General features: G+C 36.1%; 1 protein-coding gene across 1 annotated transcript; it reads right to left on the reverse strand.

Annotated features, from left to right (window-relative positions):
* LOC120432280 (protein mab-21) lies at nt 1-6,559 on the reverse strand. Its single transcript, XM_039597466.2, has 2 exons — nt 5,420-6,559; nt 1-668 (listed from the first exon to the last, which is right to left on the reverse strand). The coding sequence occupies exons 1-2, from the start codon at nt 6,165-6,167 to the stop codon at nt 319-321; spliced, it is 1,098 nt and encodes a 365-aa protein (XP_039453400.1). The 5' UTR covers nt 6,168-6,559; the 3' UTR covers nt 1-318.
* Between the last annotated feature and the right edge of the window lie 18,758 nt (nt 6,560-25,317).

A 25,317-nucleotide genomic window follows, 5' to 3' on the forward strand; every position in this document is an offset into this window, starting at 1 on the left:
TTCTTTTGAATAAAATTGGTTTATTTTTGCTGTCATTTTGATGATTGGTAGTTTTATGTTTTGTTTGTCGCTTAGTCGCTACAATTGTTTAGGTATACGTCGATTTCTTAGTGGTTAGACATAAGTTATGTTGTTTTGAGTTACGTTTTGCTGCGCTTTCCTTCTTGATTTATTTAATAATAATAGTTTAATCGTATGAGTATACTGAGTAGGTTATAATTTAGGACTTGAACTAGTACGAAACACTCATTTTTGTTTGATTTGCTCACTTCTCACTCGTTCGCTCTCACTCACTCACTCACCCACTCACTCACTCGCTCACAGCTCCTCGAGGCAGCGCGAGTTGGTGAGCATGATTCGCGTCAGTCGCCACACCTGTTTGGAGGCGTGCTCGAGGGCGCCCGGCGATTTCCCCTTGAACAGGTCCATGTTGGGCAGGAAGTAGTGCGGACATCGGCGGCACTGCAGGCACGAGATGAGCTGCAGGAAGATGCCGTTGATGCGGTCGCCCATGCAGTTCTCGTCCCACTCCATCTCGCGCGGGTGCTTCTCGCACTCGTACAGGAGCAGCGTTTTCATGACGTACGACGAGACGGGATTGCCGGCCAGATCGAGGTGCCGATCGCGCAGGGTTTTCAGGATGCTGAGACAGCGCCGCCGGCAGCCACCTGTTTTTTATGGGGAAGAGCGGAGAAGGCGAAGGAAACTTTTAATTCAAAATTTGTAAAACATGATAATAAACGAATTTCATAGGTTTCATTTTTACAAAAATTGGAAATTTTAAGTATAGTTAAAAATCATTAAACTTAAATTAATAGTTTATGCTACATGTTGCAAAAAAAAAGACATTTTTTACCACGAGTCGTACATTAACCAAATTTTTTTTTCTTTCTCGAGATTTTTTTTAATGCTTTAGACGTGGGGGGAAAATCTTGTTAATTTTTGTTTGCATTTTTGAAAATAATCAAAATATGATCAAAATCAAAATATGACTTGTGCTGAAAAAAAATTCTTGCAACTTATTACACAAACTTATATTTTTTGATAAAGTGCACCGTTTTTTATGTTATCACCAATTTTCATTCAAAATTTTTTAAAAAAAGTTTGTGAAAAATGATTTTTTTTTCAGTGTCGCCTATTAAGTCAGATTTCTCGGAAACTATTGTATCGATTTTTAATGCGGCATAATGGAAGTACTTTGATTTTTTATTGTACTTTATGAGGTAACAAAAATGGTATTTTGGAGGGCATTCAATTACTTGTTCCGGTGGGCATACTGAGCTCAAATCCCAAATAAAAGCATGATAAGAAATAACAGGAGCTGGCGCTTTGCCTTTAAATTTTAAATGGAATATAGCCCATGAAAAGCCTTTCTTAAAAAATGACGATTTTTGAAGCACTTTGCTTTTCTTTTTAACTAATGTTGTTTATTTTTGGTATATTTAACAACCTGGAGCTTGGTATAGGCCTTTAAAATTTGTAGTTTTTTTTTAATTGTCCCCATGCTATAGCAAAAAATATATGCTTGCTCCTTGCAACGCCTGCGACGTTATTTGATTATGCTAATCCTTTAAAAAAATGTTTCAAAGGCCTACATCGAGCTCCGGAGTGCTCAAACTTAAATGTTAAATGCCAGTGATGTTAAAAATAAACAGCATTAGTTCAAAATTAACGCAAAGTGCGTTAAAAATCGCCATTTTTGAAAAAAATCTCTTGTGGTTAAATCCAATTAAAGATTTGAGTTCGAAGCGCCGTTACGATCAACCAAGCTCATAATTGGAATTTGAGCATAGTACAGTCCAGACTAGATTATCCAAAGCCTCGATTATCCGAAGTTCGATTATCCGAAGTTCGATTATCCGAAGTTCTATTATCCGAAGTTCGATTATCCGAAGGTTTGTATAGGACTTCGGATAATCGGATCACGAACAAAAAAAAAGTTTACGTATATTTTCATTTTCTTGTTTTAAACATAAAATTTGAGTTCTACGACCTTATTTAAGTCAAATTTGAATTGTTGATTGTCTATTAAAAATAAAATGCATTTTTCAATATTCCATCACCGAAATTTTGGCCGCCATCTTGGATTTAAAAATTCTATATCATTTTAGCGTAGTTTAAGGGTCATACCAAAGCTCCAAAATAAAAAATTAGACAACAAGAAAAAACGTTTATCGTGTTTCAATTGTCCGATGTGAAATTTTTCCAAGGTCTTCGGATAATCGAGTCTGGACTGTATGCCCAACGGAACAAACCCCTGAATGCCCGCCAAAATTGAGCAGCAAAATCTATAAAATATTAACAGAATGAATTTATCTGGAAAAAAAATCTGAAAATATAAAAAAGTCCATCAAATAGTAATTATTTTTAAACATCCTACACACCTATTTTGGATTGAAACTTCTGCTAAATAAATAACTGAATGCGATTAAGTAATAATCACTTTTGCTTAATATTCGGCAATGAAACTAAATTATTGCTGAAAAATCAGTAAACAGTAAATCTGCAATAAATCTGTCAAACTGAAATGTCACTTATGACTTGCTGTTTGGACGCTACCGATGATGTGTAGTGTTTGATTTTGAAATATTGTATAGCGATTAAGTGCCTCGATGCTAAACAGTAGTTTTTTTAAGGTTTGGCATAAAAAGGCATACAAATCTAATTATTATTAAACTGATAAACCAGCGAATGATTACTTAACTTTAAGCAAAACAAACTGACATTTTGTTTGCAGAAATTTTTGTTTTTTTGACAACCGTTTTCTAAAATTTCAGTCAATCATCTGTCAAAGTTACAAACAACAACTTAACTGAGATTGCAGTAAAATTTTAATTGTTGAAGCGTTTACTGAAATTTCAATTAATAAAAAATCAGTGAAACTTTAATGAATTGCAGCGAAAAAATAGGTGTGTAGTACTTATATAATCACATCGGGTATTAAAATATAATTGGACATCATCGGTGACAAAATTTGAAAATGTGTTGACCAAAAAGATGTTTCAAAAATGCTTTAATGAAAATAAATGTGCAATCAACTGAAAACCATTTCACCCTCTATAACCTAACCCCAAAATTAAAGCAAAAAAAAAAAAATAACATTTAGGTTCAAAGTATAATTTGGGGTATTTGTAATCAATTGGAACAATCGTTCTTTTTGTGCAGGACTTTTAACGATGCCAAAATTTGTTTTTGTGAACGGAAAAAATGTAGAAATTGATGTAGAAAACTCAACATAATATTTGCACATTCCGAAGGGATCAAAAAGTCGACTGACATTACGTTTGAGTACTTTTTTTCAAATGATCAAATCCGAATAGTTTTTTCCGGAACCTTTAATAAAAGACATTTCTTACTCATTTTTTTTTTAATCTTTCTCCTAAAATCTATTGAAAAAAAGCTTTCTTTTTGCTATAAAAGCGTTACTTACGTTAATGCCATAAAAGCTTAGGCTAACGAGCTTAGTGCTGCCATCTATTAAGAATTTGATAAATCATTCCAAAATGCACCGGCCTTAAAAAGGTTATGTTAATTTATTTTAAGTGCTGATAACTTTTGATAGAACTGATGGATATTATAAATTCTTAAGGTATTTTCAAAATCTTCCTAAAAATGTATGAAATGGCCAACTTTTTTTTGCAAATACCGCCCTTTTTGTATTGTTTAAACCTACACCCATACGGCGGTCGCATGATTGTGATGCATGGCGGCATGAATCAGAATCTGCATGAAAACTGTCCTCATGCATTTATTGCGATATAGGGGTATGACATTTTTGCCCGTTACCGACAATTATCGACATTACCTACGGCTTTTTGGTTGTACTGCACAAAAAAACCCTTAAGAGAACGAGGATTGAACCACCAACTTCTTGGTTGTTGAACCGACACGCTACCACCGCGCCATGGACGCTTGATGAATTTTGGGAGAAAGAGTACCAACATATTCTTCTCTTTAAAAAGTTGCTCGGGATGCACCAGCATTATATGTGTTGGTGAGAACTGCAGATCGCTGACATGTTTACACGCGGGCAAAAATGAGCTATGAGCTTGCTGCAAAAAATGTTATAAAATGTAACATTTTCTGCAGCAAATTCACTGTTGCAGATTTTGATATATATTTTTCCTTTGGGTTTACTATAGAATCGATATCTAACATAATTTTTGAAGTATTTTACTATGCTTCATTATTTTTAATATTGAATTATGGGACCCCAAGACGAATCGAATGAGACCAAAACGGTCAAAATCGGTTCAGCCAGTGCCGAAATAATCGAGTGACACATGTCACATACAGCCATATACGCAGACATTTGCTCAACTCGAGATTCTGAGTCGATTAAAAAGCTGTTTAGATAAAAATTTAAATTGAGTATCGATCAACATGAAAACTGAACTAAAAATTAAAACAAAACGACAATTTCAGTAAAAATGGAAACTTATATTTGGAATATATTTAGAAAACAATACATCAACATAAATCACTCATAATTTTGATCCAGAGAAAAACCTAATGCAATCAGTTTGAACAATAATTCAATTAAAGTTTATTTTCTAATTTTACGGATCGTACAAATTTCTTGAAGCTGTTTTGTCATATTTACATTTATTTTCTGAAATGAAAAAAAAATCGATGTTTCCCATCTAACAAAAAAAGCGATTGGAATTTATTTGAATGTTTTTCGATTACACAAATTGACCTTTATCTATTATTTTATCCTTTCTTTAAAGAAAATACGGGAATAATATTTTCTGTCATATTTGCAATACTCTGATGACTTAAGTTTGACTTTTTTAAATATTAAAACTAAAAAAAAAAATCAAATGCCAAACTCAAGTTTGACCATTCCAGATATTTTCAAAAATTAAGGTAATGTGGCAAAATGAAACAGAATACTAACTTTAGGCTGACCAAAATTGTAAAAAATGGCACTGGTCTTGTTTTCCTATAAGTAACTATCTAGAAGTTCTAACAAAACAATGTAAAGTTTTTTTTTGCCACACTTCGACGTTTATGACGTTTAGTAAGTAGAGATGTAGGTACTTCAAAAGTAGTTTAAAAAAAATAAATGCTTAAGTGTGGAAGATTGTGCAAAGAATGGTTTTGAGAAAGGTATTTACAATACCTTCCCAAAGTGCGCAAAAAATTGATGATCTGGCAACCTTAAAGTAATGAGCATACGAAATTCAATTTTGAAAACATTTATCGGTTGGACATTTCTATTTTAGTTAATAAAAAATCTATATGCAAGGCAGCCTCCAATGTCCTTAAAGTGGATTGAGTAATGTATTTAGAGTAATGCCGTCGGTAAAATACATCCCACATTGAGCGAATATCCATTTCCATGTGAAAGACTATTGAAATCAAAATTTTGTCTATTTTCGTGTGATTTCATTTATCACGATCATCCCAAACGCACCTTGCAGCAGCTTGTTCTCCGCTTCCGTAAAGCTCAACACCCACGCATCGCCCTCCATGGCCGAGTTCTTGCCCTGCAGCGCCACGCACTCCTTGGACAGCATGTCGAACCCCTCGGTTTTCACCTCGGACACGATGTTCGGATGGGGCCACGGAATCTGCGGCAGCGGCCAATGGGACGCCGACCGTGGCCACAATCCGGCACACTTGAACGCCGGGGTTATCTGCACGATGATCCGCTCCCTTATCCGCAGCTTGACCTCGGTCGTGTCCGCGATCATTTTTACTGAATCTCGGTATGCGCACTTGTCACAGGCCTGGGCGACGAGGGTTTGGAAGCGGGAGCGGATCTTGCGCGCGGAGAGATAGCCGGAAGCTGTGATGAACTCGACCCACAGGGACATGGACCGCTTGCGACCGTCGCTGAGCTTGAGGACCGCACAGCCGGGTAACGTTCCGTCGTCCACGAAGTTCAGGACGCCCATCTGGTTGAGGTAGATGATGATTTCGAACTCCGTCGGCGAAATGACTTCGAGTCCGTCGAATCGGCCGTTGTAGTCATTGAGGGACGAGATGAAGCGGGGCTCCTGCACTTCGACCTCCTTCAGGACGTCCTGAACCACTCGACAGACTTCCTGGATGGTTTTGTGGATCTGCGCCTTCCGGGCTTGGACCCGATCGGCGCAGTACTTGTTCATCTGGTAGATGAGCTTCGATTGCACGGCAATCATCTCCGGTGGAACCAACATTTTCACTAGACTTGATATTTCTTCTTCAGCACGATCACCCCTGTGTACTCGAACTCACTAACTAATTGATCTTGTCGACTTGTGGAATTGTTTGCACTAATTAGACTTCCATAGCTTCACGTGATGATCGCTGCTCCCGACTTCCTTCCTTTATTTTCCACACACCCAGCTTAATCACACTATCACAGACTATATTCTCCGGAACCGGTCCGCGAGACTCTCAGCCGTGGAGAGGTTGGCTCGTGCCAAGATTAATTAACGCGCGGCGGCCCCCGTGTGTAACCGAAACCCGCTCTCCTTCGGAACACCTCCGGACTCGTTAATACAACTGATCGATGCAACGCCTCGTACGCCACTGAATCTTCCTCGCGCGTGAAAAATGTCTCTACACGACTTCGTTCCGTGGCCGTGTCCGTCCGACGGGTCGGGTATCGTTCGTACAGGGTTAGTAGTAGTGTTGGTGCGGTGGTTGCCGTTGGTAACCGCCGCACGGGCATGGCATGCTGTGTGTTGGTGACGACGCAATACAGGCGCAGAGAAATGCTAAAAACATGGTGCTTTTGAGAAGGTGTGAGTGTTTACATGTGAAAGCCACGCCCCGCGGGCGATTTGTTGTCTTTTGTTGCGCGCAGCGTATTTTTGTTTGTTTGTGTTGGTGGAGCGTTTATTATGTTGGCGGATCATCCTCTCTTCTACGACGAGCCGGCTTTTGCCGGTAATTTTGCTTCTGGTGGGATGGGACAGTAGGCTGGGTAAATGTTTGTGGTGCAACTGCGGGTTTTAGCTACCCGTTTTCGTGGCTGATTTATGGCAGTTTGTTTACATGGTTTCCTTTGTTTTATTGCATAAAAATGTAAAAATATGGATAATGCTTTCAAACTGTAAATAAAGCAATATTTATGATTTATTAGTCAAAATTCACCATTATCGTCTATTAAGATATTCCAATGATCATAATATTTGCATAGGGCGTATCCTTTACACTTCTTTGACACGCGTTTATCATGAAAATCTCTGATAACGATTCCCAATATTATTTACCCCAATTTCCCTCCTGAAAATATACTTATTTGCCAATTGACACTAACACACCACACTCCACAGATTCGTTTGGTACGGTATGTCAACGCATCCTTTCTCCCCTGTTGATTCTGTGAAATGTGGTCCGTTCACAGAATCTATCTCTGCGGTTAATACAACGCAGTAGGCCTTAATTATTAAGTTATTAAGTTATTTAATTGTTTAATTATTTAATTATTTAATTATTTAATTATTAAATTATTAAATTATTAAATTATTAAATTATTTAATTATTTAATTATTTAATTATTTAATTATTTAATTATTTAATTATTTAATTATTTAATTATTTAATTATTTAATTATTTAATTATTTAATTATTTAATTATTTAATTATTTAATTATTTAATTATTGAAGTATCAATCAATAATTAAAATTATTTAATTATTTAATTATTTAATTATTCAATTATTCAATTATTTAATTATTTAATTATTTAATTATTTAATTGTTTAATTATTTAATTATTTAATTATTTAATTATTTAATTATTTAATTATTTAATTATTTAATTATTTAATTATTTAATTATTTAATTATTTAATTATTTAATTATTGAATTATTTAATTATTTAATTATTTAATTATTTAATTATTTAATTATTCAATTATTTAATTATTTAATAATTTAATTATTTAATTATTTAATTATTTAATTATTTATTATTTAGTTGTGTATTGAGGAAGTTTTTTCCAAGCAGAAAATTATAATAAATTGAAAATTTTGGTTTTATGTGAATGTTTTCCAAAATATAAAATTCTTTTTTTATTTTTAACAACTCAAAATTCTCATTCTACCAGCCTAATCGGAATCCTCAAACGAGGAAGTACGACGGCAAAGGGGCCATTTTCGGTGGCGCGTACTAATTTCGGCGTGGGGTCTCCTGTAAATGTATGGCACGTGTTCACACGAGCTGAGTCCAGAACCCCGAAAATGGTAGCACGGAATGTGTTTCAGCTTCTGCTCCTTCAATTGGTAAGTGGATTTGTTCACATAATTCCGACGACTCGACGAATCGATATCGTTGGTGGAGGAAGAAAAATGATCCATCAAGCTTTAAGAGGGTTCTTTAAAGTAACCTTTAATAGGACGTTTATCTTGATTTTGTGCGTTTTATATGCGTTTCTCACTTTCAAAAAACAAATACCTAGTGAGGACGATTGAGATGTGAAATAATGTTAATTTTTACTGCTCCCCATTTCCCAGCTTTAAGAGGCTCATAAAAGTGCTTTTATTATGGCCCTCTGATGCGTCTTTGCGGTGGAAATTGGTGTGCCATAAAATGTGGTTGGTTTGTGCTCCCTTTTTGTAGAGATTTGTGATTTTGTTGCAAGCTTACGCGATAATTTCACACCTCTTTTACTCTTGACAAAGTATTTTAAGTGGCTTAAGAATGATGGGCGGGTTTTTAATTAGTTTGTTTTTATTGGACTTTGCTAGATTTATTAGTTTGATTTAAATCTCGATGGTGCTATAATGGCGCCAATTTTATAAGTTTATAATATTCAATAAATCGTTTCATTGTATTATTATGGACGTTTCCTGACAGTTTATTCACTTTTAAAATCATATTTTGACAGATTTGAATTTTATAGCATCTTTTTATGGCTTCAAACCAGGTCAACGATCGAATCCAACATTCCCTTTACCTCACTCATCAAAAATTTATAAAACAAACAACCCAACGGCATTCCACTGGTCCAGTCTGGGGAAATTTTGACACACGTTATTTGAATCGGGATCGCACAACCCGAAATGAGAGAGAACCCAAAAAACCCCCTATCAAATTTCCCACTGTAAATCGGAGCTCGTGTCCCGAGCACTGATCCGGGCACACAGCTTGGTGGCACCACCATCCACAGTCTGGAGATTCGGGCTGTCAAAAAAGTGGCTGGCTCTGGCGCTTGCTTGTTACCATATCGCTTTTATGGCACTTGAGTGGCCGTGGAGGGGGAAATTATGGCAAAGGTTTTGTGTGAGTTGTAAAATTATTACTTTGTTTTTTGGTCAATGTTGATTATTCAAAAGCTTTTATTTTTATTGCAGCTTCTCAGCTGTCAAAATTTTATGGCAACTTTCTTCAGTTGTCAATTTTGACGTTTCATTTATTTTCATTATTTTGGGATTGACAAATTTCAATTTGTGATTTTAGAACATAATTATAAAGAATATTTCAAAGAACTGTTATTAAGACTTTTAAGGCCTTCTTACAGTACGCAATATGACGGGATTTAACCCTTTCCTCTATCCCCGATTGAATTCTTCCCATGATAGTAGTGTTGATGGTGGTCTTTCTGCTTCGAGCTTTTTAATCTGAGAGTTTTCAAGAGGCGCCTGCATCCCGCTGGGCTTTTCTGTCCCTTCTGCGCCAGAATTCGGTCCAAAGTGAATATTAGGGGAAGGTGGGGCAAGACGACCATATGGGGCAAGAGGAACAATCGCTCATATGGCAGTAATTTTTACAATTTTGATTATTTCCAGTATGAGGAATTGTTGCTAGCATTGCGATTAGCTGATACTACTAACACATAACTGCCAAAACGACGTAAACGCCACGGAGCATAAGATTTAATGAAGTTTTTTTCAAAACCTTTGTTTTCTTATAATATTTGGAAAGTAAAAAATAAGGCTTAGGGTTCGTTTAAAGGCTCATTTTATCAAACTACTATTTTTCCTAGATCAGTAGTGTCCCTACTAATGACTTGCACCTATTATAAAGTATGATTTAACTTTTGGTTATTTTTGTTGAGAGCTTTTAAAAAATCTTGTTCAGGTGGGGCATGTGTACCACATGGATTTTTAGTATGAAAAAAAAAATACGAATTGCTGCAACAACATATTTGATTGAGAAATAAATACATAAAAGTACTTAAAAACTGAAAAACAGTTGTTAAAAAAAAATTTCATGCAGAATACAGGGTTATAATGAAAATTTCGTTTTTTTCATCACAGCAATAATTTTTTTCGTAAAAACGATCTAATTTTTAGTAAAATATTATTATTTAATACAAAAATGAAAGATACGCTTCAAATACATTCTAATCTGATGTATCTAAGTGATAACAGTTCAATTGTTAGCAAATTAACATGTTGTTTCATGCATTGTTCCTCTTGCCCCAACGGGTTGTTCGTCTTGCCCCACTAGTTGAGTAGAACGCACGGAAAATCTAAATTTTTAAAATCAATTTTTTACATAAAAAACAGGATTTTTTGAAAAACTCGTTCTATTAAAATCTTAGTCAAGACCAAGAACAAGATGATTATTAAATTATCCGACAGATTTTTAACGTTTTTGATGGATTATAACAAGCATTTCCTTAGCTTGTTACACTTGCCCCACTTTCCCCTATTTATTTATGAATTTTTGTCGTTTCTTTTTTTCGCTTCAAAGTTTCAGTGGATGCTTTAAGGTTGCCGTAAATGTATGAGTTTTTAGATGTTTGCTATAAAATGCTATTTGCTTATTTTAAAATATTTTTATAGCACCTTTTTTAGCTTTCAGTTAACAACATGTGACACCGATTTTCCCGCTTTCCGTACAACATTATCCGCTTGTCTAATTAAAAACTAACCCCGTTTTATCGCTTCCACGGTAGTCGTCGACATCGCAGTAGGCACTGCTTCAGAAGAAGATGCCTTCAAATTGACCCATAAACCATTTTTTAACGCGTCTAATTAACATGGCCAACTGGTTTCTACCGTTTCGCTGGATGCGCGAAGCCTCAACAACAAGTTCCAACTTTGCTCGCTAGGGGCGCATGCACTGCCCCTTTAGACGACAACTGACAGCTATTTGTTTTTAAAGTCGTGGCCACGATTGATGCGACGCGTTGCGTCTGTGCGTGGTGTTTCTGTTCCCGGTTGTAACCATTTATCTTCCAGAATACTCCTCTCTCGCTGGTATTGAAATTAATAGTGCTACCATTTTTTTTGTCTTTGCTTCTTCTAGCAAACGTCCACACAAGGTGGATGTGATAAAAATCAAATTATAAATAAAATTTCCGAAATGAGCAGCAGACGCGAAAGTTGTCAGCTCGCCTCGAGAGTAAGTTATTGCCACCAACCTGCCTGGTTAGTTTTTGGGAAGAAGACGAGAAGAGATATCGCTTATAAATGGCTGTCTCCAGACAATTTTGAGGTTATGAGATAGAGATAAAACCTGCCGGGTTCCCGGATCGCATCTCCGGTGCGTCTGTGGGTTATTCTGCCTTTTTTTGTTTTGATTTCGTCTAATTTTCCTCCCTTTCTCTTTATCGCGGTCGTTCGGGGGGCAAGGCCTTCATAATTCTGCAAGGTTAGAACAGTTAAATTTGTCAAAACTCTTTGTTATCTTTTCCTTTTCCAAACCAACAGTTTTTCGAACAACATCTGACAAACTTTTTTTGACAGCCGCGGTAACTGTCAAAACTTCCAGCAATATAATACCACCTTAAGAGTTGTTTATTTCGGGCCTACAAAATCTTAGAGGAGAGAATAACAACAAATCTAAATGACTCTAACCTCATTTTCAAGGGTCTCGGTTGCCACGGCCTACTGCGTTGCCCGATCTCTGCGTGGTGTTTATGAGGTTTGAGGTTAGGAGCAGCACCACAGCAGGCCTTTATGGCTCGGGAAGGCTCGTCAGGCGCAGGTGAGAGATACTTGGTCAGGGGCTCCCATATAAAGATAATAACGAGGCAGATTAATTCTAGACAAAAAGCAACACGACCGGGAATCGGTAGTGATGATAGGTTGGTCATTGTTGTCCACTGATCTTTTTTTCAGTTTGTGACACCACAATCTCTCCGGGGATAGAGTTTCGCATTTGTTTACGATTCGTTGGAACTCATCTCCATAATTTTGTCATATATTTTCCTCTGAACATTTCTCTCGATTCGGAGCGCGAGGTTCGTCGGAAATTGACCGTTTAAATTAATTTGCTGCCGGAGCTGGACGAATGTTAATCCGATAATTGGCGCTCGTAAATAAACACTTTTAACAAGGTTGGTACGATATGTTTTGGGTCATTTCTTCATTCTTTTTTCCGTCCAAAGTTGGTGAGATTATCTCTGTTTGTTAATGAGTGGTCATAAGTGGAATCTATTTGGGATAACAATCACAAACGAGATGTCAAATCTAAATCGGTCTGCCTTCTATCAAAGATTTGTTTGCGATCATTATCTTCCTACATTTTATGAACTGTTTTGTAACGCCTACTTGCATTTTAACGATCTTTCCAGATGTAGTACTAGAATGTCGATTTTGGAACAGTCTAACTACATACAGCCCTAAAAGAAATCTTTGCCATAATAATCTGACACAAAGTTACTCCTACTTACATTATACTGACATTCAGCTCGATGAAGTACTTCACTGTACATTCTGAACCAGTTTACCTTCAATACTCTTCAAATGAGCTTATAAGAATTTTTTGCCATAAAAATCAGACACGACAATCTGCTCGATAAAATGCTTTTTTGTTGATTCTTGCCCAGTCTACCTTCAATTGTCTTTTGCAAGCAGGACATAACCAAACTTTTCGACACCCTCAGCAAACGTCAAATCAATACAAATTGCTGCCGGATCCGGCAGCAATTTTTTATGGTTTGACGTTTGCGGAGTGTACCAAAAAAAGGTAAACAAATCACTTCGTGCATCGGTCAATAGTCTTAAAACGGACCTATAAGAAATTCTTTGCAATAAAAATCAGAAAAAAAGTTACGCCTACCCTACATTATACCGACATTCTGCTCGATGATGTGCCTACAAATGTCTTGACATGTGCAATCTTTTCATAAAAATCTGGATCAAGACTTACGCCTACCCTACATCAGACCGACATTCTGGCCGATGAAGTGCTTTACTGTTGATTTAACGTAGGGCTTGCAGGGGAAAACAGTTCACACTAAAATTTCAAAATTTAAGCCCCTGAATTTCTGTGTGCAGTGTCCAAACGTCCTATCGCACTCGTATCTTAAACCATTCAGCATTATTCAATCTGTCAACGCGAAGAGCGGAAACCTTACGAAACCCTATTCCAATTGCGCTCGCCCATTAAGGTATTACGCGCGGGCTTCCAGACTAATCCGACTCCGAATGATGAATCTCCGCCCGGAACATGATTCATTATCGTTTGAGGACCTTCGCCGATGCCGCCGCCGCGGAATTTAACATTCGTCGTCAATCTTCGATCATCCGAGCTCCAACTCGAAGATATTGGAACCAGGTCGTGGAGGAGAAAAAGCAGCAACGCGCGTCACCTTTGATTTATGTCCACATTTGATCCATCACCAGGGTTTTGTTTTAACGGTTGTGGGTAGTCCCCTCTAGACGCTACCGCGGATCACGGGAAGAGTAAGAGGGGACAGATCGCGGCTGGAACACATACCTCGTATACCCAGTCAGCGCTGAACAGGGAGAACCAGAAAATTGAAAAGCAAACAAAAGCATCCCACTGAGATCGAGATCGTTTTAATATGATTAATACCGGTGTGTCTCATTTATTTATATTTAATAAATTATTCGTATTTATGGAATGACTTTCTGGTTTCGCTCGGCGCGACGCGTCTTCTACGTTGTTTTCAAAGGGGCTTTCTCTAGCGACTTTTACGACGTGATCTGATCAGCGGAAAAGGTTAGCCGGGTCAAGTGATGCTGCGCGATGGGTTAGAATCGGCCACTGGATCGCAAGACGATCGTAGCTAGCTGAAGGCGCCACTCGGTTTTTGTCAAAACCGAACCTACTCAGAAATGGGTAAATTTGGCATCTGTCAGATTTTGGGTAAATTAAACCAAGAATTCAGTGGAAATTGTGTGAAATTCGCTCAAATCTGACAGCTGTCAGCTGTAACGCCTACCCCGTTTGTCACTACACAATTTTGACAGTTCCTGATCGCTTTTTCCAATGTGGTGTGTTTTACTTTGAACGGAATTAAAGATCAAGAAATTGTCCTTAAATTGTCTTACGCCTACCCTAGAAGTCACCACATTTCTTTTTGTTACTACGCCTACCCGCCATAATGTTTTGTTATTGTTTAACTGCGGTAGTTCGCATTTTTTCAATGTGGGATGTTTTCTTTCTAAGAGCGTTCTGTCAGCTGTTACGCCCACCCAGCATTTTTTAATTATAGCTCGACGTTTGACAGTTCCTTTGTCCAATGCAATTCAATGTTTACGTTTCAAATTCTAGAAAATCTGCATAAAAATCAATTTTAAAACAAAATTCAAGTTGTCAATTTCATCAATTTTGTAAATTTTGTCAATTTTGTCAATTTTGTAAATTTTGTAAATTTTGTAAATTTTGTAAATTTTGTAAATTTTGTAAATTTTGTTAATTTTGTAAATTTTGTAAATTTTGTAAATTTTGTAAATTTTGTAAATTTTGTAAATTTTGTAAATTTTGTAAATTTTGTAAATTTTGTAAATTTTGTCAATTTTGTCAATTTTGTCAATTTTGTTAATTTTGTCAATTTTGTCAATTTTGTCAATTTTGTCAATTTTGTCAATAAGGCTTTCTAGGCCCAGTGAAAAAAATATAATTTAACTCAAAAATGATGAACTTCTCGTCACAGTGTCCTGATGCAAACAATGATCGAGCTCGAGCTGTCACAGCCCTGCGAAGTATGTTGGCTGACATATCGGGCGGTCAGTCAAAAAAACCAGCTAGAAGTCGCCTGACAAAAAACTTTTGCTAGAAAGAGATAGGAAACATGATGCAAACAATCGTCCAGCTGTAATGTAAACATACTTTGAAAGTATTGGTAAATTTTTGACTAGAAAGCCTTATTTTGTCAATTTTGTCAATTTGGTCTATTTTGTCAATTTTGTCAATTTTGTCAATTTTGTCAATTTTGTCAATTTTGTCAATTTTGTCAATTTGGTAAATTTTGTCAATTTTGTCAATTTTGTCAATTTTGTCAATTTTGTCAATTTTGTCAATTTTGTCAATTTTGTCAATTTTGTCAATTTTGTCAATTTTGTCAATTTTGTCAATTTTGATCATTTTGATTATTTTGATCATTTGACGTTTGACAGTTCCTTTGTTCAATGTAACTCAATGTTTACATTTGAAATTCTGGAAAATCTGAACAAAAATCATTTTTATTGACAATCTAAGGTAACTTTTCATAAAGACGAAACCTGGCGTGAAAACATCCAAGTTTTAAAATTACCTTAAAAGTGAAGAAGTTCCGCCTACTCTATTTTGTTTTATTTGCTATTATTTTGACAAATTTTCTATGACATTTTCATCATGCAGCTAAAATTTTAGTCTTCTTTGAAGCTTCCCTACCCTTCGGATTGCAGCTCCAAATTTGACAATGATGCATAATTTAATCAGCGAAATTCACAGAATTTTATTTTGATTGAAAATGCAAACAATCGTTTGAACTTCCAAGAAGTTCAACAATGAAAACAAAGTCCTCCAGCATAAAATTTAATCTAAAATGCTGAACGACTGGCTGTGGCATACACACACTCGAAACAATCGTTTGTTTCAATTTATGTCAATTATGGATAAAATATGACGTCGTTTCGCCTTTTACCCCATTTGCCGTGGCAATCCCACCACCAACCAAACAACAACTGGTCTTTGTTGTCGTTGTGTCGTACAACGTTTGTCTGCCTCTTTCATTCTTTCGGGACATTCTCCCTTCCCCAAAACACACCCAGCAACAACATACCCCATACAATTTAATTCAATTGTTTCGGTCGACCCTTCGGCCCGCTAATGCAATGTGAAGTCTAATTAAACCCCAAAACGTTGCTGTTTGCGAGCTCTTAAAAACAATACCTTTCGGCGGCTGTCAAAAAAATTTGACGTTTCGTTGACGTTAATGCTTCTTCCTAGGTTTGCGACTCGCAAACTTCTGCGGAGTCCGATTTGTTTTGATTGACAATTGCTGAAATCGGAGTAGGCTCGTTTTCCGAGCGCGCTGTCACTTTGCCATAATGGCGCGCCGGTTAGGGGCAACAACAACCCCTCGCCGTGTTTGTTGATCTAAATTTGATTATGTTTCCAGCGAGAGAGAGTGCATTAGAAGAATGGATAGAACTATCTGGTGAGGGGGTGAAACGCACTAAAAGCAATTGTCGGGCTGGTTCTTCGCGTGGTGTCGAGTAATTTGGCTATGATTTATAGTCACTTGATGCGTGTGCGAGGGATTACGGGAAAATCTATGGGAGGGTGGAAAAAAGGAAAACCCTTGGCGACGGAAGGAAGGAAACCCTTAAGAAATTCGAGGAAAAAAGGAAGGGTCGTATGAATAATTTAGGACCGTGACGAAATACGAGTGCCCGGTGGTTTCCAGGGACGAAAGTTCCCACCGTGGAGGCTGAAGGTTTTCTTTTTGTATGATATTGGGTGAGATTATTTTTATAGCAAGCTTAAAGATTTTCTTGAAATATGCTATAAAATTTTCTGTAGTCAAATTATAAGTTAACGCACGGCCTTATTCGTTTTATGATATTTTTATAGCATAGCGTGGATGCTATAAAATCAGTGAATGAAACCTCTTGATTGCATTTTTTGTGAGATGTCAACTAAAATGTAAATATTCCCAAACCATCAAGCCAAATTTTCAATTCAAATTTGTTAATCACCTTTTAAAACGTTAATAAATTCCAAAGAAAGCGAGCCGCCGCCGTCACCTCTCGCGGGCACACACTTTAATGGGAATTTAAATATATTGCACTAATATAAATCTCCCGGCTGGAGTTATTATTCGATAATTTCGATCGCATTTGCAAGGGAATTTGTTTTCTTATTAACTAGACTCGCCCACGTGAGCGAGCCGAGTGAATCCACGGCGGAAGACAAGAAAAACGCCGCACAGCGAAAATACAAATATATTTTCATTTCATTCTCATCTAAAGCGACTTAAGTACATCCTTAACTTATGGCTTGGCTTATTGCCGGCACGGACAAATATCGGACGGGATTGGGGCAGCCAAAAGACTAGGATGATGTTAAATATCAAAAATCTAAAAATTACAAAAATGATCAAAATGATCAAAATGATCAAAATGATCAAAATGATCAAAATGATCAAAATGATCAAAATGATCAAAATGATCAAAATGATCAAAATGATCAAAATGATCAAAATGATCAAAATGATCAAAATGATCAAAATGATCAAAATGATCAAAATGATCAAAATGATCAAAATGATCAAAATGATCAAAATGATCAAAATGATCAAAATGATCAAAATGATCAAAATGATCAAAATGATCAAAATGATCAAAATGATCAAAAGATCAAAATGATCAAAATGATCAAAATGATCAAAATGATCAAAATGATCAAAATGATCAAAATGATCAAAATGATCAAAATGATCAAAATGATCAAAATGATCAAAATGATCAAAATGATCAAAATGATCAAAATGATCAAAATGATCAAAATGATCAAAATGATCAAAATGATCAAAATGATCAAAATGATCAAAATGATCAAAATGATCAAAATGATCAAAATGATCAAAATGATCAAAATGATCAAAATGATCAAAATTGACAAAAATTGACAAAATTGACAAAATTGACAAAATTGACAAAATTGACAAAATTGACAAAATTGACAAAATTGACAAAATTGACATCATGAACCACCCTAACCTAAAATTTCCAAACCGTTTAACCTGCACGCATGCTCCGGTCCAATTTTCCCTTTTTATTCTACCTTATCGGCTCTTCGTCGAGGCTCTCCTCCTTCCCCTCTACCTTACCATCTCCCCCCTCCGTCGGTAAATTGATTTTTTATCAAACTTTATCATCCGCGCATGTGTTGCGCGGCTTACTGCGATCGCGCCGTTTTTGCTCTCACTGTCATCGTCGTCGACCTGGCCTGCTTTGGGATACCGATACTTACCAATTTCGTCTTGGTTTGGTGGTGCCCTCCAAGAATGGGATGCCAATAAATTTTCCGCTGGCGAGTAAATGGAATACTGACACACTGTTTACTTTGTACCCTTTTGTAGTTGCGTCGGGCCCCGACTTGAGGATTTTTGGGTGTCTGTTGGCACCCCAGTCTTACGGTTTCCATCGGGAACCCTAACCTCCAAGTATCAAGTTTTTTTTCGAAAATAATGGAATCATGTTGTAGTAGAATTCGTGAATAATCGGATTCGCGGTTTTGGTGATACTTTTCATAAAATCATGAACTATATTCATGAAATCGTGAATAGCGCTGTTCATGATTTCATGAATGTTTTTCATGATTCCGTAAATAAAATTTGATCAATTTTGTGATGAGTGTTCAAAAAGCAGTCATACTGGCAACACTTCCTGCAATTTTCCCAAAATCCCAGAACACTGTCAAACAAAACAAAAAATGCAAACAAGTGCACATTGCACTCGCAGTCCCGACGAGAAAAGGTTAATGGAAATTCCCATTCCACACTCCACCAGGCCAAGGCGCGCGGTGCACTTATTTCGGTAGGAATTTCGGCTCTGCATCCCATTCTTCTGTCACGATCTCACACACAGCACAAGTGATTGACGTTTCGGCGGTGAACTGTCACAAGCAAAAAACCAAACAAGAACGAAAACAACATCGCAAAGTAAACAAACACGATCCGAGAAAGTTAATGAGTTGTGGAAATCTTGACCGCAGTAGGCGCTGGCTGCGGCGATTGTGGTTGGGAAATGCGAAAAGTGGACCCTTAACCGTTTAACCTCGTCAAAAATATGTTTGCGGTGTTAGCACACCACAGTTTGGCAAACAAACGTTTACAATAATTGTGTGTTCATTTTTTTGTTGTGTTTAAGGCGGCGATCAACCGCATGTAGTTGCCGGTAATTTTTGGGTTTTGACAGCCGTTTTTCAATAATGAAGCAATTTGAGTTGGTTTTTTTTGGAGGTCTAACTAGTTTTCTCATTCTTAGCCTTAGCACAAATTCATAGAAGTTAGAAAATTGATTTTTAAGGTTAATATCTACGTATATGTTCAATTTCAAGTTAATTCTACATTCCCAGCCTTAGCACAAATTCTCAGAAGATAGATAAAAAAGATCGAAATTTACTTACATTTAAAATTTCAATTTACTAGTTTACAACTTGAGCACAATTTTTTGAGAGCTAGAAAATTGATAAAATAGGTCACAATCTACGTATATTTTCAATTTCAAGTCGATTTCACATTCCCAGCTAGAGCTCAAATTCGTAAAAGTCTGAAAATAGATAAAATAGATTAATTTCGAAGAATATTTATAATTTCATGTCGGTTATTTTCAATTTCAAGCCGATTTCTCATTTCCAGTCAGAGCACAAATTCTTCAAAGCTTGAAAATATATAAAACAGATCAAAATCAACGGATGTTTTCAATTTCAAGTTGCTTGCCCATTTCCAGCCAGAGCACAAATTCTACGAAGTTAGAAAATTGATCATTAACTACGTATATTTTCAATTTTAAGTCGATTGCTTCTTCCTAGCTGAGCACAAATTCTACGAAGTTAGAAAAATAATAAAATAGATCAAAATCTACGTAAATATTCAATTTATAAGTTGTTTGTGTTCTTCCAGTTAGAGCACAAATTCTACAAAGTTAGAAAATTGATAAAATAGATCAAAATCTACGGTTATCTTTAATTTCTTGTCATTTCATCATTCCCAGTAAGAGCACAAATCCTACGAAGTTAGAAAATTGATAAAATAGATCAAAATCTACGTGAATGTTGCATTTCAAGTTGTTTGCTTACTTCCATCTAGAGCACAAATTCTTCAAAGCTTGAAAAAATATAAAATAGATCAAAATCTACGTATGTTTTCAAATTCAAGTTGCTTGCTCATTTACAGCTAGAGCACAAATTCTACGAAGTTAGAAAAATGATGTAATAGATCAAAATCTACGTAAATTTTCAATTTCAAGTTTTTTGCTTACTTCCAGATAGAACACAAATTTTACAAAGTTAGAAAATTGATAAAATAGATCAAAATCTACGTAAATTTTCAATTTCAAGTTGTTTGTTCACTTCCAGCTAGAGCACAAATTCATAAAAAGTTTGAAAATAGATCAAATTCAACGTATATTTTAAATTTCAAGACGATTGCTCATTTCCAGCTAGAGCACAATTTCATTGAAGTAGGAAAATTAGACAAATAGATCAAAATCTTCGAAAACTATCAATCTAGGTCGATTGCTCACTTCTACTTGGAGCACAAATTCTTAGAAATTTGAAAATTAATTAAAATTCTTTTCGATTCAAAAACTAGTAGACTTAATTTTTTCTAATATTTTTACTAGTAGTTACTGAAAAGTTACTGTCATTCAAACCTCACAAGAAGAAGTAAATAAATGAACAAGTTAAACGCCCATAACGAAACCTCACTCAGACTATTTCTTGCTCGAGTTGCATCCCATTATGCACTTCACTCCGCGTCGAGTCGAGAGTGCTGACACGGAGCAGCACATCCCCTTAACCGTTAAGGGGAATCGTAATTAACTGCCATGCAGTTGTTGCATATGCTACGGAAACATCTTGAGAAATCGACGACAAATGTCGCTCGGCTACGGGGAAATCCCACCAGGGCAATTTGTTTTCGGAAGTTTTGGGTTATGTTTTGGAATTCGGGACGCGACACGTTGATTGGTTTGAGTTGTTCGCTTTTCTGACTTTGATTTATAATAAATTTTAAGCGTCAACATGGAGCTTTCCTTAAAATTGATTTTAATTGAATAAACAAACCAACCTCGGAAAGCCACGCGATTTAATTAAAAACGCGAGCAGGTTCTCGTCCTCGTCATCACAATTATCAGAAGGCACCAGAAAAAAATGTTGCGTCATCCTCGGCGGGGATTCGAACTGACGTCGCGTAGCGACGTGAGAAATTGCGTGCCACACTACCCACTTGGCTACGGCGGCACCTTTCGAAACATCGTTTTTTCGCTCTTTTTCACTGTGCACCAGGTGCATATCAGAAACGAGAGCTGAAATTTACTATTAACCGTCACGGTATGCGTTCTGCGGTCTGTGGAAGCGGGGGGATTGCATAAACGTTGTTGATTAGGCTGGAAATTGAAACCAGCGTGAATGATGTTGGTAAAGTTAGGAGGGGAGGGGCACGGGGGAGGAGTTACAAGCAAAAGCAATTTAGCGCCGCGTCCCAGGGCGAAAAATCGGGTTTATTTCCATATAGTTGAGAAATTAAGAACACAAGAACCTTAACAAAAAAAATGTGCAACGAACATCAGGAATTTTGTTTTGAAGTAGAGGAGACGACGGAGGAGGAAGAGTGGATTTTAACGCACCACGCTGGGTTTGTTTGGTGTGTAGTTATTTTATTTATTTTGTTGTTTCATTACGCCCACGCGGGGTTTGTGTCATTTGGGAAACTTTATTGCACTCATTTCCAGTTGGGGCCGCGGTTTGTGGGCAGAGAGAAGGGGGGAGGACCATGTAAGTGGATACAAGAAGGATAATTAAAATAACAATCATCTTCCCCAAGGGAGAGTGCAGTCGATTGGTCGAAGAATTGCGTAGGTTGAGGAAGTTGGAGTTGAACTGGGTTGAATAAGGAAAAGAGTGGGTGATTTTTTTTTTAATTTTGTTTTTGTCATTTCTGACATTTTTGCTTTTATTTTCATTTTGGTTTTAGTCATTTTTTGTCAATTTTATCAATTTTGTCAATTTTGTCAATTTTGTCATTTTTTTCAATTTTGTCAATTTTGTCAATTTTATCAATTTTGTCAATTTTGTAATTTTTTTTCAATTTTGTCAATTTTGTCAAGTTTGACAATTTTGACAATTTTGACAATTTTGTCAATTTTGTCAATTTTGTCAATTTTGTCAATTTTGTCAATTTTGTCAATTTTGTCAATTTTGTCAATTTTGTCAATTTTGTCAATTTTGTCAATTTTGTCAATTTTGTCAATTTTGTCAATTTTGTCAATTTTGTCAATTTTGTCAATTTTGTCAATTTTGTCAATTTTGTCAATTTTGTCAATTTTGTCAATTTTGTCAATTTTGTAAATTTTGTCAATTTTGTCAATTTTGTAAATTTTGTCAATTTTGTCAATTTTGTCAATTTTGTCAATTTTGTCAATTTTGTCAATTTTGCCAATTTTGCCAATTTTGCCAATTTTGCCAATTTTGTCAATTTTGGTCAATTTTGGTCAATTTTGCCAATTTTGCCAATTTTGTCAATTTTGTCAATTTTGGTCAATTTTGGTCAATTTTGGTCAATTTTGGTCAATTTTGGTCAATTTTGGTCAATTTTAATCAATTTTGGTCAATTTTGGTCAATATTGGTCAATTTTGGTCAATTTTGGTCAATTTTGGTCAATTTTGGTCAATTTTGGTCAATTTTGGTCAATTTTGGTCAATTTTGGTCAATTTTGTCAATTTTGGTCAATTTTGGTCAATTTTGGTAAATTTTAATCAATTTTGGTCAATTTTGGTCAATTTTAATCAATCTTGGTCAATTTTGGTCAATTTTGGTCAATTTTGGTCAATTTTGGTCAATTTTGGTCAATTTTGGTCAATTTTGGTCAATTTTGGTCAATTTTGGTCAATTTTGGTCAATTTTGGTCAATTTTGGTCAATTTTGGTCAATTTTGGTCAATTTTGTCAATTTTGTCAATTTTGGTCAATTTTGGTCAATTTTGGTCAATTTTAATCAATTTTGGTCAATTTTGGTCAATTTTGGTCAATTTTAATCAATTTTGGTCAATTTTAATCAATTTTGGTCAATTTTGGTCAATTTTGGTCAATTTTGGTCAATTTTTGTTAATTTTGATCAATTTTGGTCAATTTTTGTCAATTTTTGTCAATTTTGGTCAATTTTGGTCAATTTTGGTCAATTTTGGTCAATTTTGGTCAATTTTGGTCAATTTTGTCAATTTTGTCAATTTTGACAATTTTGTCAATTTTGACAATTTTGTCAATTTTATCAATTTTGATCATTTTGATCATTTTGATCATTTTGATCATTTTGATCATTTTGTTTTCTAGTTTTTTGGTTATATTGGTAGTTTTTGTCAGATTTGTAATATCAATCATTTATTTTCTTTTTAAACCATGAAGTTTTTATTTTGATAGGGTAAGTAATATAGGGTGAAACTGCTACCATTTGTAATACGTCTACTTAATGTCCAATTCATCACTTTTCGCCTCCCGTCTCCGCCCTTAACGCCCATAATTTTTCACCTTCTTTCCGACGCAATGCCCTAATCCATCGACATGCATTTAAACTAATCCCACTTAAGCCAAAATTGACTGTGCGCGCGCGATTCGTTCCAACCGCCGATCTTTTTACGACCAGAGTGGCGCTCGCTCATTACTCATCACCTTTTCGGTTCGTTTGGCGTTCTTTTAGCCGCCTTTAAGCCGCCGTCGGTACGCCCCCAGCCTTTTTTCTCAACTTCTTTCCACTTCTCCCCGACATTTGAAGTGCATCCAATAAAAATGATCACACAAATGTTCTCACATTGCTACTGAGTTGTCACCGCGTCACTCTGTTGACATGGGAAGACCGCCAGGAGGTGACAATAAGTGCATTTCTTGGTTTTGTTCGGGGAAGCTCGAAAAACGCATAAATATTCCAAAATTACACCGATTCTTAATTCTGGTTTAACCAAAGTGTCGACCCCCTCGCAGTCCAGAAGCGCTCAACTGCAGAAGCCGAAAATAAAGCTAATATTTATGATGATTATTAAAAGCATTCTGACGTGAGATATTAACTCAAAAGGGTCATATTTCTTGGAAAGAAAAGAACCCGCGAGGTAATCAAACCAAACCAGAAGCCGACCTTTGAAGGTTAGGTTTTGAAATATTTCAACCGCACCGTGCAGCTGTCACGCACTTGGGTTAATGCCAGCTGTCAGTTTGACAGGCGCGGGCCCATCTCACGGTGCAAGTCAAGCGTGAAATATTTCCATTACCTGAAAGGGGGATCGATACGATTGCAACATGTAAAAGGCCTCACGCAGACTGGAAAGATGAAATCAATACTTCTTGTAGCTATCTCGAGAGAAGAGGGATCAAGTGTCAGCTTGAGTGATCATCAGTGTCTGCGAGGCTGGAAACGTTTCGGACGAACTGAAATCGATCAGCTTCAGTGACGCGCTAATCCGGATTCAGGTCGACGGCGGCAAGGAATGTGGCCTTGGGCAGTTTGGAGTGAGATGTTTTGTTGGATTTGTGCCCTTGAATAAACGATTTTAAATTCGAAAATTTTGAATTTAGTTTGAAAAAAGAGTTCAATATGATATGGTACCTTAAAACCATAAAATGTGGTACCTTAAGACTTTTGACAGTTATTGTATAAAAGTGCGGCCAGTTTGTTGGTTACTGTAAAATATAAAAAGAAGTGTTTTTTTTCAATTTACTGCAAATGCAAAATTTGGCAGCCCTCTGCAAGATAGCTGTCAAAAGTGTTAAGGTACCACATCAAATGATGTTTCTGGGTATTTCACCAATTTTTTGGGACAATTTCACACTTACTTTCCGGTCCAGCATACATAACTCAAACCAACAAACAATTTAAAAAAAATCAATCAAAAGAAAAAATCCTAAAGCCTGATATGGTAGCTTAAAACCATAAAAAGTGGTGCCTTAAAGCTTTAGACAGTTATTTTATAGAAGTGCTGCCAGTTTATTGGTAACTTGTGAATATCTGAACATTTTTTTTCAAATAATTTTTCAACATCCAAAATTTGGCAACACTTCTGCACAATAGATGTCAAAAGTATTAAGGTACCACATCAAATGATGTTTCTGATTATTTCACAAAATTTTTGGGACAATTTCACACTTACTTTCCGGTCCAGCTTACATAACTTAAACCAACAAACAATTTAAAAAAAAATCAATCGAAAAGAAAAAATCCTAAAACCTGATTTGATATGATATGGTACCTTAAAGCTTTTGACAGTTACCGTTTAGAAGTGCTGCCAGTTTGTTGGTTACTTGTAAATATCTAAACTTTTTTTCAAATAATTTTTCAGCGTCCAAAATTTGGCAGCACTTCTGCAGAATAGATTTCAAAAGTGTTAAGGTACCACATCAAATTGTGTTTCTGGTAGGGCGTCCAATTTTCCCGGGTTTTAAATTTCCCGGGAAACGGGAAAAATATTTTTTGAA

This window comes from Culex pipiens, chromosome 1 (genome assembly GCF_016801865.2).
Source record: "Culex pipiens pallens isolate TS chromosome 1, TS_CPP_V2, whole genome shotgun sequence".
In the NCBI taxonomy this organism is placed as follows: domain Eukaryota; kingdom Metazoa; phylum Arthropoda; class Insecta; order Diptera; family Culicidae; genus Culex; species Culex pipiens.